The 15,328-nt window shown below is 43.6% G+C and overlaps 1 protein-coding gene across 1 annotated transcript in view; it reads right to left on the bottom strand.

The window, feature by feature from the left end:
* Positions 1–7,282, bottom strand: part of PRKACB (protein kinase cAMP-activated catalytic subunit beta) — a 129,812-nt gene extending 122,530 nt beyond the window's left edge. Inside the window, exon 1 of the mRNA XM_030572331.1 lies at positions 7,149–7,282. Within this exon, the coding sequence (XP_030428191.1) occupies positions 7,149–7,194 (46 nt within the window). The 5' untranslated portion in view covers positions 7,195–7,282. The remainder of the gene's footprint in view (positions 1–7,148) is intronic.
* Positions 7,283–15,328: the final 8,046 nt, after the last annotated feature.

Below are 15,328 nucleotides of genomic sequence, written 5' to 3' on the forward strand. Positions count from 1 at the left end.
AAATTTGTTATGCTGCTGTAGGACTATCTTTTCTATGTATTATTTTAAATTGCTATTAGGGAATTTTGAGCTGTGAAAAGTTTTGGGTTTTTTTTTTTAATTACACTAAAACAAAATAAATTGTAGTTTATGGACAGGCAAACTATGAATTGGCATTGCACAAGATTTCCCACACATTTCAGCAAATCTAGCTCAATGCTAACCTGTAAGACCTCTGCTCCTCTAATCTTGAGTCCCTTTTGAAAGGAGATTCTCACATGTGACCATCCCCAAAACACTAACTAGGATAATTCCACTAAAGATATTTTCAAATGTTAGTTCAGCAAGTAACTGGAACCAATATTGATTTTGAGAAGGTGAAATAGTAATGCTGAAAAAATCATTAATAAATATCAGTTTGAGCACAAAATATAGGACTACAATTTTAAATCTATTATTTGTGGATGGTAGATGTACAAGAAACATCACTGGAGTAAAGATTTTCCTTTTATGTACCCTTCAGGATATACTCCCTATATCTATTGTATTTAAATGTGTAAACAAGACTTCAGAAGTTGTCAATTTGCAATTTCAAAGTCAAAGAGCATAAACTCACTGTACAAAAGGATTATTACCATTGAACAAAACTACAGTCAAACCCTAAATATCACATCCCAATGTCCAAAAGACTATCGTTACAGGGGACTGAGTGACTCAGGAAATTAGAAATGGAGTATAGAATTGTTCACCTCTATACCACTGGTGAGTAGTGACACAGCCGTGTATCAGCGAATGGCTGTCCAATGGCTGTATGAAATGAACTGATGGCCTGTCCAATTCTTAGTAAACAAACATCTATGTTACAGGAACTGCCAACTATATTACTAACGTGTATTGGTAACCTCAATGGAGGGACCAAATAATGACTGGACATGAAGAATAAACAACCCTCCACACCCCCAAAGATAGCTTCTTCAGAACTGTTGAAATTGACTGGTAAGGCAAAGCACTTCTAACAAATACATAACAACAATGCATCAAATAATTCAGGGGAATGCAAAGAAGGGCTGACAGTAATAGGCGCACCCTCATACAGAAGATATTGCAGTGTTACTAGTTTGGAGAGAGGGAGAGCGAGCATGTGACAGACGCGCATTGTCCCAGACACATGGAAAAATAAACACAAGATGCAAGGCCCATAGTTTAATTTGATGACAACCTTATCACCTTAATTCATCTGGGAATTACCAGGCACTCAACATTATGAATAATTTCAACCTGGTGGAGAGATGCCCCTCAACCCCTACTTCTCCATAGCTGGTCCCCAAAAACATTGTTAGGATCCCAATGTCCTCCCCTCATATGAAGGTTAAAGAACTGGGTTGTTTCCTCACTGCCCCAGACCTTAGGAATCCCAGCCCCATTTCCCAGCTTCTTCCCTTAAGTCTATTTATAATTCTAGTTTAATCAGGGAACAGGACTCCTTAAGAAATGAACACCTGCATCAGACACCTGCTAAAGTGTCACAACTTGACCTTTATCTCCTAACTCCACTGTATCCCCGAACAGCTGTGGGGAAGACCTGAACAGTCACCCCATTCTGGCCAATCTCACCATAAGGTGAAAATTCCTTCCCTGTCCCAAAAAAGGCTACTAACAAAATGTCCACAGCAGACCTAAAATCCTGGTACTATGCTAATCAATGAGAGGGCGCTCAGGCTGGAGGCACAGGGTCTATATATACTTTCTCAGTTGTATAAGGGCCAATGACATATCTGAGCAAACCAGCCAAAGCACCCTCTCAGGTGATACCTTCCCATCCCACCCCCAGTGAGACAATCCTTCCTAACTTTTGGAGATGGGGACCCTTAAAGGAGCCACTATCCATCTCCCCCCATCCCAAACGTGTACATCTAAAGATCACAGAAGTTTGAGCTTGTAAGACCTGTTAGAGCATAGTCCAACCATTCCTGTAAATGCAATATATGGTTCTCAGATAATGAGAGGAGGTATTTGGAATCAAAATTAAACTACACCTAATCTTCAAAGCTTCCACATCAACTCTAAAAAAGTTAAAAAAAAAAAAATCAAGCAACTCCATATCTCACATTATTGTTAAAAAAAAGTGGCAAGGACAAAGACTAGTGACTAACTTAAAAGCTACTGAAATTGAGCTGTTTCAAAATGAATATAAAGAACAGAAAAAGTGTACAAAACTTTCAATTAAATAGCAGTTAAAGAGTATTCTAATCACCTATGTGTTCTTTAATATAATTTAGTAACTAATATTAGAATAACCAAAAAAAGTTGGGGTTTTTTTTTGGGGCGGGGGGGTAAGTTTAAGATTTTATTCTGAGATTCAAAACTGCAACAACTTTCTTCCCTCAGAGAAGATGGTAAAAGATTAAAAACCAATTTCCAAACTAATTAATGTTGTAACTGCATGTGTGCACTATTTCACAGATAAAAAAAAAGAGCAAGTAATGCAGAGCTTTACATATTACTCAAAAGCACTAGATTTCTCATAATTTATAGAAAGAACAAATACTTCCTATAAACTTTGCAATTGATGTGGTTAACTTATTCAACACTATTTAGACTGGCCAGATAATGTTAAAACATTATCAAACTGATCATGTACTCTAGAGCAATGGTTCTCAAACTTTTGTACTGGTGACCCCTTTCACATAGCAAGCCTCTGAGTGCAACCTCCCCTTGTAAATTAAAAACACTTTAAAATATATTCAACACCATTATAAATGCAGGAGGCAAAGTGAGGCTTGGGGTAGAGGCTGACAGCTCATGACCCCCCATGTAATAACCTTGTGATCGCCTGAGGGGTCCTGACCCCCACTGTGAGAACCCCTGCTCTAGAGCAAGAGATCAATTTATGAGACCAAATGTCATTTGTTGTTCTTGTTCTAATTTAGAAGTCTACAGTAAAGTCATATTTCCTTTATTAAAACTGCACCCAAGATAAAGATTCATCTTAATAAAACTAACGTTAAAATATAAATAAAACATAACTCTTTTCTTCCACAGATAGCTATAAGTTACGGTAAATCAACAAAGGGTTCTTTTTAAATTTAATTTGCTCCACGTTATATTTAAAATTGCGCTAAACCAGATTCAGCTATTTAGACAGTGGGGCAAACTTTGCTCTCATATACAGGAAATTCAATGGGGGTCATATAGATAAAAAAAGAAAAAAAAAAAAACTTAGTCCATTGTGTCCTATTAAACGTATACAAAGACAAAAGGCCAAACGCAGAAATGCATTTAAGGAAATCCAACTTTGTGTAATTTACATTATCTTCTGATCCACTCAATATGCAAGTTATGAATGCTTTTATCCTGCAAGCTTCTCAACCATCACAGACTTTTATACTATGTGGTGCCCCATTAAAGTCAATGGTGTCCACCCAGATAAAGCAGCTTACTTTTTCTATCTCACTTCTGATTTTGGCCCAATGATACTACAGATTAACAGTGGCACAACTGTAGCACCACAGTGTGCCAGTGTTTCTCAAACGTGGCCACCAGGGGCTTTTCTTTTGGCCACAGCCCCCTGGGGTGTGTGTGTGTGGGGGAATAACAGCCCCTCCCTCTCCCTGTTGCTCCTGGATGCACCACTTTGGTGTTGGTTGCTGGGGCTGCCAACAGGGGTTGGGCCCTGCCCTCTTCTGGAGACACCTGAGGCACAATGCTGGAGGACCAAGCAGCCAGCGAGTTCCTCACCTTCCCAAGGGTGGTGGGGCTCAGGCTTTGAGCATCAGTTCTGGGGTGGTGGGCTGGCAGGCTCTGGCAGCGGGGCTTTGGGCTCCAATCCCAGGCTCCGGCTGCACAGTGGTAGGCCCTAGGCTCCAGCAGCAAGGATTCAGGCTCTAGCTCCACTCCCCACCCCCCCCTAACCCTTATCCAGGGCTTAATTTGTCCCCAGGCTTGGCAGCGCTGAGTAAGTCTGCTGTGAAAAGTGATATTTGTATGTTAATATCACCTTTCACAACAGACTTACTAGCTAGCAATAAATAAGTTATAATGATTTGGATGTTTATATTTAATTGTTTTTCTTAAAGCTAATTAAGTATTTCAGGAAACTGTGAGAGTGGCCACCAGAAAGAGCTGGGAGCCACACATTGAGGCCACCAAAAAAATTTGTCCTGAGAACCCCTGGTGTAGACACTTGCTACAGCAACAGAAGGAATTTTTTCATTGCTACAGTTAAACTACCTACTTGAGAGGAGGTAGATTGAGTCTGTGGAAGAATTCTTCTGTTGACCTGTGATATGTATAGCAGGGTTTAGGTTTGTGTGACTCAGGGTAATAGTTTTTCCACACCTCTGAGCCACGTGGCTAGATCAACCTAAATTTTAGATGTATACCAGGCATAAGTTTACTATATGCAATGATAGCCTGGAAGAGAGGGGGATAGCAGAAAAAGGAACTAACAGTATAAAACATCAAGTGAAGTAGGCTACATCCCACTTTTACATCCACCTGCTTACATACTAGATAACAATATGATGTAAGTCACACCAATTTATGACTCCCTCTTAGTCCCAGATACAAAAGGTATCTTATGCTACCTTCTACAACATAGTGCAGTAGATTGGAAATTACCATTTTGATTCCATTCACTTGCAAGTCTTGTTTGGATGCAGTTTTTAAGATTATGTTTTGCATTCTACTATTTCGACTAACATACAACTATTTATTCTGCAACCATACAAAGCTCATTATTAGTTACTGAAGTCATTTGTAACAAAGACAAAAAGCTAAAGAAAACACCAAGACTACATTTCAGCATATCAGGTTCTGCTACATAAATGGACCACTCAATCATATGGTTATAATCTAAATTGACCAGAGACAGTAAAAGAGCTCTTAAACTAAACTACATTTGCTTTTGCAAGTAGTAATCAGTACAAGCCAAGTTACCCTCCATTGTTCTTTCAAAAACCTCAGTATGCTCTTGACATGCATAATGCCATGAGTTGCATGCATGGATTAAGGGCATATTATCACCCTTTAGTAATCCCTGGGTATTTTTCTGCTGCCACCCTGCATAGTTTATTCCACATTATTAAGTGTTCTAGAGTTTAGAGTATATGATGCAAATCAAGCATCATATACTCTTCAGAAAAGAAGCATAAAGACTGGGGGATCAAAGAAAATTTAGACCAGACTTTAACAACAAATCCAAATCACTCTTTTTCCTGAGAGACTTTTACTCCTATAAACAAGTCTGAATATCCCTTTTTGCTTCCAATAATTTACTACATACAAATTTACAATTATTTGATCCCACACAGTTAACAAATCCAGGTCTTATACAAGTGGTAGAGAAGAAAGGGACTATTTCATCCCCTAATTACAAAAGTAATGTCACTACAGAAATTCCTAGTGTTAAGTATGCTGACAAATTACAAATCTAATTACAGCAATCTATCCAGGACTTTCATTTTATAAGTAAACACTTCAAAAATGAGAGAGAGAGAGAGAAGTTCTGAAATACACTGTTTGTGTGCTTCAGAATTCCTAAATGCTTTATTTGGTGGTGTGTAAAAGACTAATGCAAGTCTTTATTATTCCCATTAACCAAAGATTTAATTTAACAAGATAAACCAGCAGAAATATGGCTGTCAAAGAAGTATAATGCAATGTTTTATCATTAGCATTTCAGAAGTTGTCCAGGTGCAGGGTATTTTTATGTTTATAAAACCAAACAAATATGATCTTTTAAAAAGATCAAAATAGTTTTTAAATATCTCATAAAATATTTGTAAATCAAAAAACTCTACCATCACACACTAGTGCTTTTGAACCAGAAACTAAAACTGAACAGTCTAGTTTCACTGTCCAAGCAAAGGTCCAATCCTGCAAATGAATCCAGAAAAATCAATGGAGCTCTGTGTGAGTAGTGGTGGTGGTGGGTGGGGTCTACCTGCATAAATCTGATTGCAAGACTACGTTTAAGGGATAAATAAATGGAAAAAGTAAACAAACAAACAATGACAACAGCAAATTTAAAGTTCCTTCATTTATAATAATCCAATGGTGTTTTTAGTGATAGAGGTAAGACACTGTTGTAAGAATACAGCATTTGTAAACGTTCAGTATTTCTTTAAATAAGCAGTTTTACACTGGACCCTACCATGCAATTTACCCAACAGAAACTTATCCAAGGTTATAAAGTAGTAAGAGAGCCAGTTAAACAAAAAAGAGTTTGGTGCATTTAATCAGCTTTAAATTATTTAACGATCATGATGATATACCTGGAACAAACCCCCAAAATCCACAAATTCACATAGTTCAATATTGAGCTACCTCGCTCATTTGTAAAAACCAAAAGAAACTTAAAATAAACGTTTTACCTATATACCTAAATAAATACTTCAATGAGTAGAATGTATACATCCCAACAATACAGACACACTAAATGAGATTCCTACATAGTTTGTGGGGGAGGAGATGACAATGTTCAGCAATCCAGGAAGACTGGGGAGTTTCTGTCCTACATTCACACCAGTAGGATAAAAATACATATGCACTGATAAATCACAGCATAGTCAGAAAGCTGTATAATGATACCAACTCAATGTCGTCTCTGCAATCAAAGGTGTGTACAGGGGTGGAGAAATAAACGCTGTGGAACACTTGAAAGGCTGAAGGCTAGGGGGATGACAGACTGCTCTAGATCAACCCCTCCTCCTCCAGAAGCAGAGGCTGGTTCTTTGGGAAGCCAACTAAGATGGGAGAAGCTCGTAGAGCAGCAGCTTGTGAGTGTGACAGACACCTGCTGTGGGACAGCCTGGCACAGCGGGTCGGCGCGGCATTGGCTCGGCGCTACGCTAGGCTGGGACAAGGCGATTTAAGCCGCTTACAACCATGCTGCTCAAAACACTAAACCCAGGGATGGGCGATGCACCAGCAGCTACGAGGCTGGAGGAGACGTGGACCCGGGCACCTTACAGCCTGGATCTCCCCCCTCCCTCCCCCGCAGGGTACCGGGCACCTGGCTAGGCAGAGCCCTGGCTGCAAGGCCTGCGCTGGCCAGGGGGCTCCGCGCTGCAGCCCGCTAGGCCGCGGGGCCTGGGCCGGCCCTGTGTGCGCGCTGGGCCCAAGCCCGCTGGGCCCCCTCCCCAGGGGACGGGGTCTGTCTCACTCACCGCTCTCGATCTCGTTGCCCTTCTTGGCGGTGGCTGCGTTCCCCATGGCCGGGCCGGGCCGGGCGCTGGGGGGAGGGTGCGGTGTCGCTCCGGCGGGAGGGGGTGTCTGGCGGCTCCGCCCGCGGGCGCTGCGGCTGGCTCGGCTGCCTCCCCTCCCTCACCCGCGCTGGGTCTGTATCTCCGGCCGCCGCGGAGGAGGAGGAGGCGGAGAGCGCTCTGCCCCCCCACCCCCACTCAAACACACGGCGGAAATGACGGCCGAGGAGGCGCCTCCTCCGTGCTCAACGGCCCGCTCGCCGGTGTCCTGCGCGGCCAGGGCGGCTGGGGACACGGGGGTGCGCTACGTAGGGCGAGGAGCCGCGCAGCTGTGTGACACGGGGCAGAGCTCCCCTCGCCCTGCTGCACTCACCCCACAGAGAGCCCCGTCCCCCCACAGCTACCCCCGTCCCGTGCCTCGCGCCCCCTCACCTCACAACTATCCCCGTCCTGCTGCTCCCACCCCAGAGAGCGTCCTCCCTGCAGCTACCCCTGCACTGCTCCTCCCACCCCACAGCTACTCCCGTCCCGTGCCTCGCGCCCCTCACCTCACAGCTCCCCCCGCCCTGCTCCTCCCACCCCACAGCTACTCCCGTCCCTCCTTCGTGCCCCCTCACCCCACAGCTACCTCCGCCCTGCTCCTCCCACCCCACAGCTACTCCCGTCCCGTCCTTCGTGCCCCCTCACCCCATAGCTACTCCCGCTGTACTGCTCCCACCCCACAGAGCACCCCGTCACTGCACAGTTACCCCCATCCCGTGCCTCATGCTCTGTCACCCCACAGCTACCCCTGCCCTGCTGCTCCTACCCCACAGAGCGCCCCATCACTGCACAGTTACCCCCATCCTGTGCCTCACGCTCTATCACCCACGGCTACCCCTGTCAAATGCCTCGTGCCTCGTCACCCCACAGCCACCTCCTGTCAAATGCCTCGTGCCCCGTCACCCCACAGCTACCCCTGTCCCGTGCCTCGTGCCCCCTCACCTCACAGCTAACCCCATCCTGTGCCTCGCGCCCTCTCATCCCACAGCTATCCCCGTCCTTCTCCTCCCACCCCAAAGAACATCCTGTCACCCCACAGCTATCCCTGTCCTGTGCCCCCCACAGCGTGCCCCTCACCCATAGCTATCCCGTCTCGTGCCTCATGCCTCCTCACCCCACAGCTATTCCCTGCCGTGCCTTATGCCGCCTCATCTCACAGCTACCCCACCCTGCGCCTCTCTCACCCCACAGTTATCTCCTCCCACTCACCCCACAGCTATCCCTGTGTTGCTCCTGTCATCCCACAGCATGCCCCCTCACCTCATAGCTACCGCCGTCCTGTGACCCACAGAGCACCCCCGCACCCCACAGCTACTCCATCCTGCTCTTCCCATCCCACAGAGCGACCCATCACCCCACATCTACCCCCATCCCACTCCTCGCACCCTACAGAGCATCCCCTACCATGGCTACCTCCCATCTTGCTACCCTCTCCCACACAGCTAGTTCCCATCCTGTTCCCCCAGAGTGCCCCTTCACCCTCAGAGCTAACCCAATCCCATGCCCCCCTCACCCCAGAGCACTCAGAGCCTCCCCATGCAGAGTGCACCCTTGCCTGATGCAGTACTCACCCACATACAGGTAGCACACACTCACAAGCACATTAACACACTCCTACATAGACAACCTAGACTGGTATTACTTAGCACTTTTATAGCAATCGTACTAAGATATATTTACATTTCTCTACAAAGTGTTGAAAAATTCACAAAGGAAGCTACCTGACGGGAAAAGGAACAACAGTAATTCTTCTAATCTCTTGCTGCGCTGGGAATGCTGTGGATAACAACAGAAGCTATGATATCTTTAGATGAAAATGTGCTTTTCAAATTGATGTCCCTGTAAATGTATATTTTTATCACATCAGATTCTAATCTAGTTATTGTGGGAAAGGTTTAGCAACAGGAAGTTTGTTCAGTATGCATTAAAGGTGGAGTGACTTTGAATTAGTCCATCCTCTATAGGAGCTTTTGCTCAGATTTGTACATGTTTTGTCCTGAGCTGCGTTATCCCAGAGGGGCACCAATGTCTTTCTGGGTTATGTATAGAGAGGCAGCAGTGATGTAATCTGGTTGTGACCTTTTTATTGCTCTTAAGATAAAGGCCAAGATTTTGACCTGGTCGTGGCCGTGAACTGGAAGCCAGTGGGGAAAGTGGATCACATAGATAATGTGCTCATTGTGGTGTAGTGTTAAGGGGGTGGGCCAAAACATTCTGCATAACAATGGAGCATTTCTATTGTTTCCACTCCTAGGTACAGTGAGTTACAGTAATTCAGTCAGGAGGTGATGTACTGTGGCCAAATCCTCATTCCAGGAGGAAAAGTTGGAGTTTTCCCAGCAAGCTGGAGGTAGAAGAAAGTGTTGCCTGGACAGTACTTGGTTACTGAAGCTTGAAGAGTCTAATAGGATCCCTAGGCTCTGTAGTATTTTGAGAAATGTGGGAAGATACCCTCAAAGTCAGGGAAGGATATTTTCCCAGCTCAAGTTATTTTCCCAATCCAGTCACCACCACTTTGGTCTTGTCCAGATTGAGTTTGAGCCATCTAATCTTCAGCCAGTGCTGATCTTCTGCAGACCTTTTGATATCCCTGAGAAGGCATTGGTGGCATCACAAGAAAATGAGTTATATCAAAGGATGTCATCAGTATATTTTTGGTAGCAAAGCCTATGTGCTCTCACCACCTGCCCAACTGGTCCTACATAGATACTGAAGGAAAAGGGATAAGATAGATCTCACGTGAAGACCTTTGAGGGGACAAGTTGCCCATTACCACTCTTTGGGTCTTGTTGGAGAGAAATGATTGGACCCATTGTCCATGTACTCCAATTGTATCATATATATACACACATACACATTACTCTCATATACATATACAAACATACATACCAAATTCCCAGCCAAATGCACTTTGAACACACACTCACACCTCACTATCACATACATATATACACTCTTGTAGGACAAATACAGCATATTATCACAGGCTAACACAAAGCACTCAATTTGGTACAACATTCATTATGAAAGACTGACTGCTCACCTGAATGAAGGTTGCAGGAGCATGCATTGTCAAGCTGTGCCCATGCACCAGTCTCATCACACACAAAACAGATTGTAATTAAAAGTTTTCTATATGCATTAGTTGCAGAACAAATTAAAATTATAGTGACTATAGTAGCTCCTAGAAAGACAACTTTCATTTTAGCCCCTACTCCTCCGTTGGCTCTGGCTTTCTCAAACAAACTGCTTTTGTGCTGAAATAGCCCATATCACTACTGATCTCAAAAGTGTGTGTGTGTGAGGGTTAAGTTTTTTCAGCTTAATTAGTTGAGTTGTTTTTGAGTCACATTAACATAAAAAACACACTGTTCCCATATTTTACAGCAGAAAGTTGTGCTTCAATAACAGCAAAAGACAGAAACCTCAAATTTAGCTTGTTTTGGTAATCTCCATCAAAGTAAAAGATAGCTAAATTCAAAGAAAATCCATTCAGCTATTTTAGAGTTATGCATATCTAACATCAGCAGTTTCAGTCATGGCCAGTACAGTTTTTCTATTCAGTTTTTGTCTACATACTTGTTATACTATTGGGGGAATTCAGTGCCAAAATTTTCAACATTCTGCTGCCAATGTTTTAAAATTCTGCATATTTTATTTGTCAAAATAACACAATATAATCACACCCGTTTAAATTATTTTGGTAATTTATTTCAAAATACCTGTCAGCAAGTATGTAACAATACAGACAACAAAAAAGAGTCAAGAAATGTTTTTGACAAATAGATGCTTACTAGGCATATTAATACAGAACTCTGAGTAATAATTCGTTTAAACTATAGTACAGAACCGTATTTCCCACACCCTTCAAAAGCTATGCAAAGGCTTGTGAGAGTTGGGGGTAATGGAGGAGCTGAGGGAGAGGAAAGTAATTGCTCGGAAGGAGCGTGGGTTTGAAATTGAAGGGCTGTTGGGTATCAGTGGGAAAAGTATGGAATAGGTTTTTAGTGGGGCGGGAAGGGATTGTTAGGGAGCATCACTCATGCAGACCCTGGCTGATTGCTAGCCTCTCCCATTCAGTCACACACATCAGTTCCTGCATCCTCATGTATCCTTGCACCCCTTATCCACATGTGTCCCTCCAGCCCCACTCAGACACCCACTCCCCCATTCCCATGTGGCTCTGCACCCCTTCCTGTGTCCCCAAATGTCCGTGCACCCTCTCCCCTGTCCACATGTGTCCCTGTGCCCTGCTCTGCCATATCCCCTGTCCCCACATGGCTCTACACCCCTCCCCATGTACCCATGTGTCCCTGCACCCCTCAGCTAGCCCCTTCCCCTCATTTCCATGTGTCCCTGCACCCTCTGTCCCCATGCATCTCTGTGCACCCACTTAGCCATCTCCCTTCCCCCTGTAGCTCTGTCCCCACTTTCCCTCTGCCCATGTGGCCCTGCGCCTCCACTCCCATTCAGCCTCTGCCCCAGTCTGTCCTCCACTAGCCCTTATGAACCCCTTTCTGACCCACAAGCAGCCCCATGCTGTCTGTCTCTCCATATCCCTTGTCTCAGAATGTGGCCCAACGATAGAAAAAGGCAGGCTCTTTCTCTTCCCTGTCATAGCAGGGGCTGGCCAGGAGCAGTTGCTGTGTTCTAGCACCACAATGCCCTCTGGTGGCAAAAGGCAGAACTGCAGAAGTTATTTTCTTTTGGGTGCGGCTGCTCTGTTCTAGCACCATAGCACTCTCTGTTGGGTAAAAGTCGGGACTGCAGCAACTTTCCAGCAGAAGCTGTTTCCTGAAAAAAAATTTAAAATATGGGTGGTACATGAAATATGTGTGTGCACAGTGGTGCAGATTTCCCCCAGGCTTATTGTTAGATGCCCCCAATTAAGGATGTCCTAGTTAAGAACATTCTTCTCCACTGGCAAAGCTGAATCAGTTTGTAAACTCCTCAAGGTATGTATCTCCAGTTGAAGATGCTTACAGATGTCAGTGGCACAGCTGAGAGAACTTGTATAATCCACAATCTAAATAGCTTCATATCAAGGAACCTACAGTCTTAATTAAAGAAAGCTTAGCAAAAGAAGCTTCTCTGAGAGCAAGGGTTCTCAAACCTTTTCCTCATGTGGACCTCATTTCACCACATAACTTAATCATAATTGTGCACACCCGTTTCCATTTGTGATGGTATAATGTTTTTGTGGCATCTACAGTAGCTGTTTACATTCAAGATTTTAAACCAATCAAAGGCCTTAGATCATATTATGCCTCTTAACCTCTTTCCCCCCACAATTTGAAGGGCTGAGGAGGGAGCTGGTGGGAGGGCACTAATATATCTACTCTTCCAACTATTTTTATGCTTTCTGAACATGAATACACACACATTTGTCATTTTTTAAGTGCACACTTCAAAACAAAAAAATATGCCATGCATACTCAGTACACAGCTTTCAAACTTTAGTTAAAAAGCAATGTTTTTCGACCCCCCAAAAAGCGCTAATTGTTGTTAAGGCTTATTTCCATGTCAACTTTTACCTTCAGTCAATTTTGATAAGGCAGTGTTAAATACAAAATATGTTTTTAAAAAATTGTTTGAATTAAGAAAAGTGTATGTCATTCTCTCAGTCAAAAATAATAGAATGAATTTTATCAAAACTTTTTATAAAGAATTCACCTTTGGACAGAGACCAAGTATGGAAAAATAAATGGTGTATGTTTTCAAAAATTATGAACATGTGAAAACAAGGGGCTATAGTGAAAAGTATTTTTAATTATAGCCATTGCTATTGATGCCCATAATAATGATATTTCCTAATATTCCCATCTGTCTTCCTTCACAATAATTGATTGCCTAGAATTAATAGTAGATAAAGTAGACACAAAGCAATTTTTAAAACTGCTTTGCATATTTTGTTGTTGTATTTTTATTAGCTCAGCAATATACTTGAAGTGCTGGATAAGGAATTTGTCACAACTTAAGCAAAATTTAAACCAAATTTGTTAGCACATTTGAAACAACTTTTTACATCACTATTACTTTCCATGCATTATAATAGCGGTTACTATTCTGTATAATATTTATTTTAAAAAACTAAGTAGAATTACTGTGATGTGCATGTGCATGTTAGTTTTTTGCTGTAACCATTATTCTTCCCACCCCATCTACTCCCTGATGGTCAGGGCTGCCCAGAGGATTCAGGGGTCCTGGGGCAAAGCAATTTCGGGGGCCCCTTCCATAAAAAAAAGTTGCAATACTATAGTATCATGTATTTGGAAATGTAAAAAATAACCATTGAAATACATTCAAAAATTAATTTTTAATAATTTGAGAATACATCTGTACCTTGATATAATGCTGTCCTCGGGAGCCAAAAAGTCTTACCACATTATCGGTGAAATCGTGTCATATTGAACTTGCTTTGATCCACTGGAGTGTGCAGCCCCACCCCTCCTGAGCACTGCTTTACCACGTTATAGCCAAATTCGTGTTATATTGGGTCATGTTAGATCGGAGTTGAGGTGTACACAAAATACATGATTTAAAAACATTAAATGCTTTAATGGTAAGTATACATTTGCAACTACATAATGGGCTGTTGCTGGGTGATGATGATGGTTGGTGCCAATGGGCTGTTGCTGCCTGGGAGTGGCGCTGCTGTTGCCCAGGGCTGGGTGGGGAGCTGGGGTCTGGGTCAGGGGGTGCCCGGTTCACAGGGGCTAGGCTCAGAGCTGGGGGTCAGGCTGTGGGGGGATGAGGTCGGGGGTGTCCGGTTCAGAGAGGCTGGGCTCAGAGAAAGGGTTCAGGGGGTGTCCGGCTCAGAGGGGCTTACCATGCTGTTTATGCCTGCCTCCCAGAGTCCCACCTCTCCCGGGGCCTCAGCGCGCCGCGTCCAGGAGCTGCCCTGGCCCCTGGACAGCACTGCAGCGGCCTGGCTCTGGTGGGACCAGAGCTCGCAGCCCCGCCACCTTACTATGCAGCTCCGAGTGGGAGGAGCTCAGGCTCCGCCCGAGCCACTCCGCTTTAGCTCTGTCCAGGGCCGCTCCTGGATGCAGCGTGCTGAGGCGCTGGAGGGTGTGGGAAGACAGAGGTGGGGGGAGCCTCCAACATTCTCATGGGGGCCCCTGCGGGGCCCGGGGCCTGGGGCAAATTGCCTCACTTGCCCCCCCCAGCGGCTCTGCTTATGGTTGTTTCCCCATTTGTTGAGTCATATTTAATAGGTTCTAATCCTGCAAACACATGCTTAACTTCAGCCAGTAGTCTCACTGATTTCAAGGGAACTACTACACTCATTCTCAAAGTTAATCACATGCATAATTGTCTGTAGAATCAGGATCTTAGATGATAAGGTCTTCGGGACAGAGAAAATGTCTATTTGTATTGTAAAGTGCCTGTCACACTTTGGGGTGCTGAAAATTAATGCTTGTTTGCCCTTACTATAGCTTAGCTCTGCCTCACTCACCTTTTATTTGAGAATGAAGATTAATCATAGTGCAAAAATAGTATTTAAACAAATCTCTCTTTTCCTCCATTTACTCAGTATTATTCTTTATTTTCTAAAATACAGGTTGAACCTCTCTAGTCCAGCACCCTGGGGACCTGACTGGTGCTGAACCAGAGAATTTGCCAAACCACAGGAGATCAATATTGTAGCAAGCAGGTCTCTTTTTATTTTTATCTCGCCGAGGCAAATAAACAGAACAATGTTTGCAATGCCACCTAGCCAAGGCTTACCAGCTCTCTTCATAACAAAGTGTTAAGTGTTGTTACACAATTTTACTGTATTGGCACAAGAAAATAAGTAGATAAAGCATAAAAAAAATCATGCTGGACTACAGATGTTGCTGGACCAAAGAGTGCTGGACTAGAGAGGTTCAACCTGTACCAAACCAGAATTCCTTTTAATAGTGCTTGGATAATATAATGACAGATGCATTAGAAACACACTGGATTAGATTAGCATAGATACTAATGGTAAGAACAATAAGAATTTTCAAATATTAGTGAGACATCAAATAACTAAATAATAAGGAAGAAATGAATTGAGGGGAAACGTTAAGACTGATAATAAGGATTCTTTAATGACTCTAGTCTGTTTCACATAA

Source organism: Gopherus evgoodei, chromosome 8 (genome assembly GCF_007399415.2).
Source record: "Gopherus evgoodei ecotype Sinaloan lineage chromosome 8, rGopEvg1_v1.p, whole genome shotgun sequence".
Taxonomy (NCBI): Eukaryota; Metazoa; Chordata; order Testudines; family Testudinidae; genus Gopherus; species Gopherus evgoodei.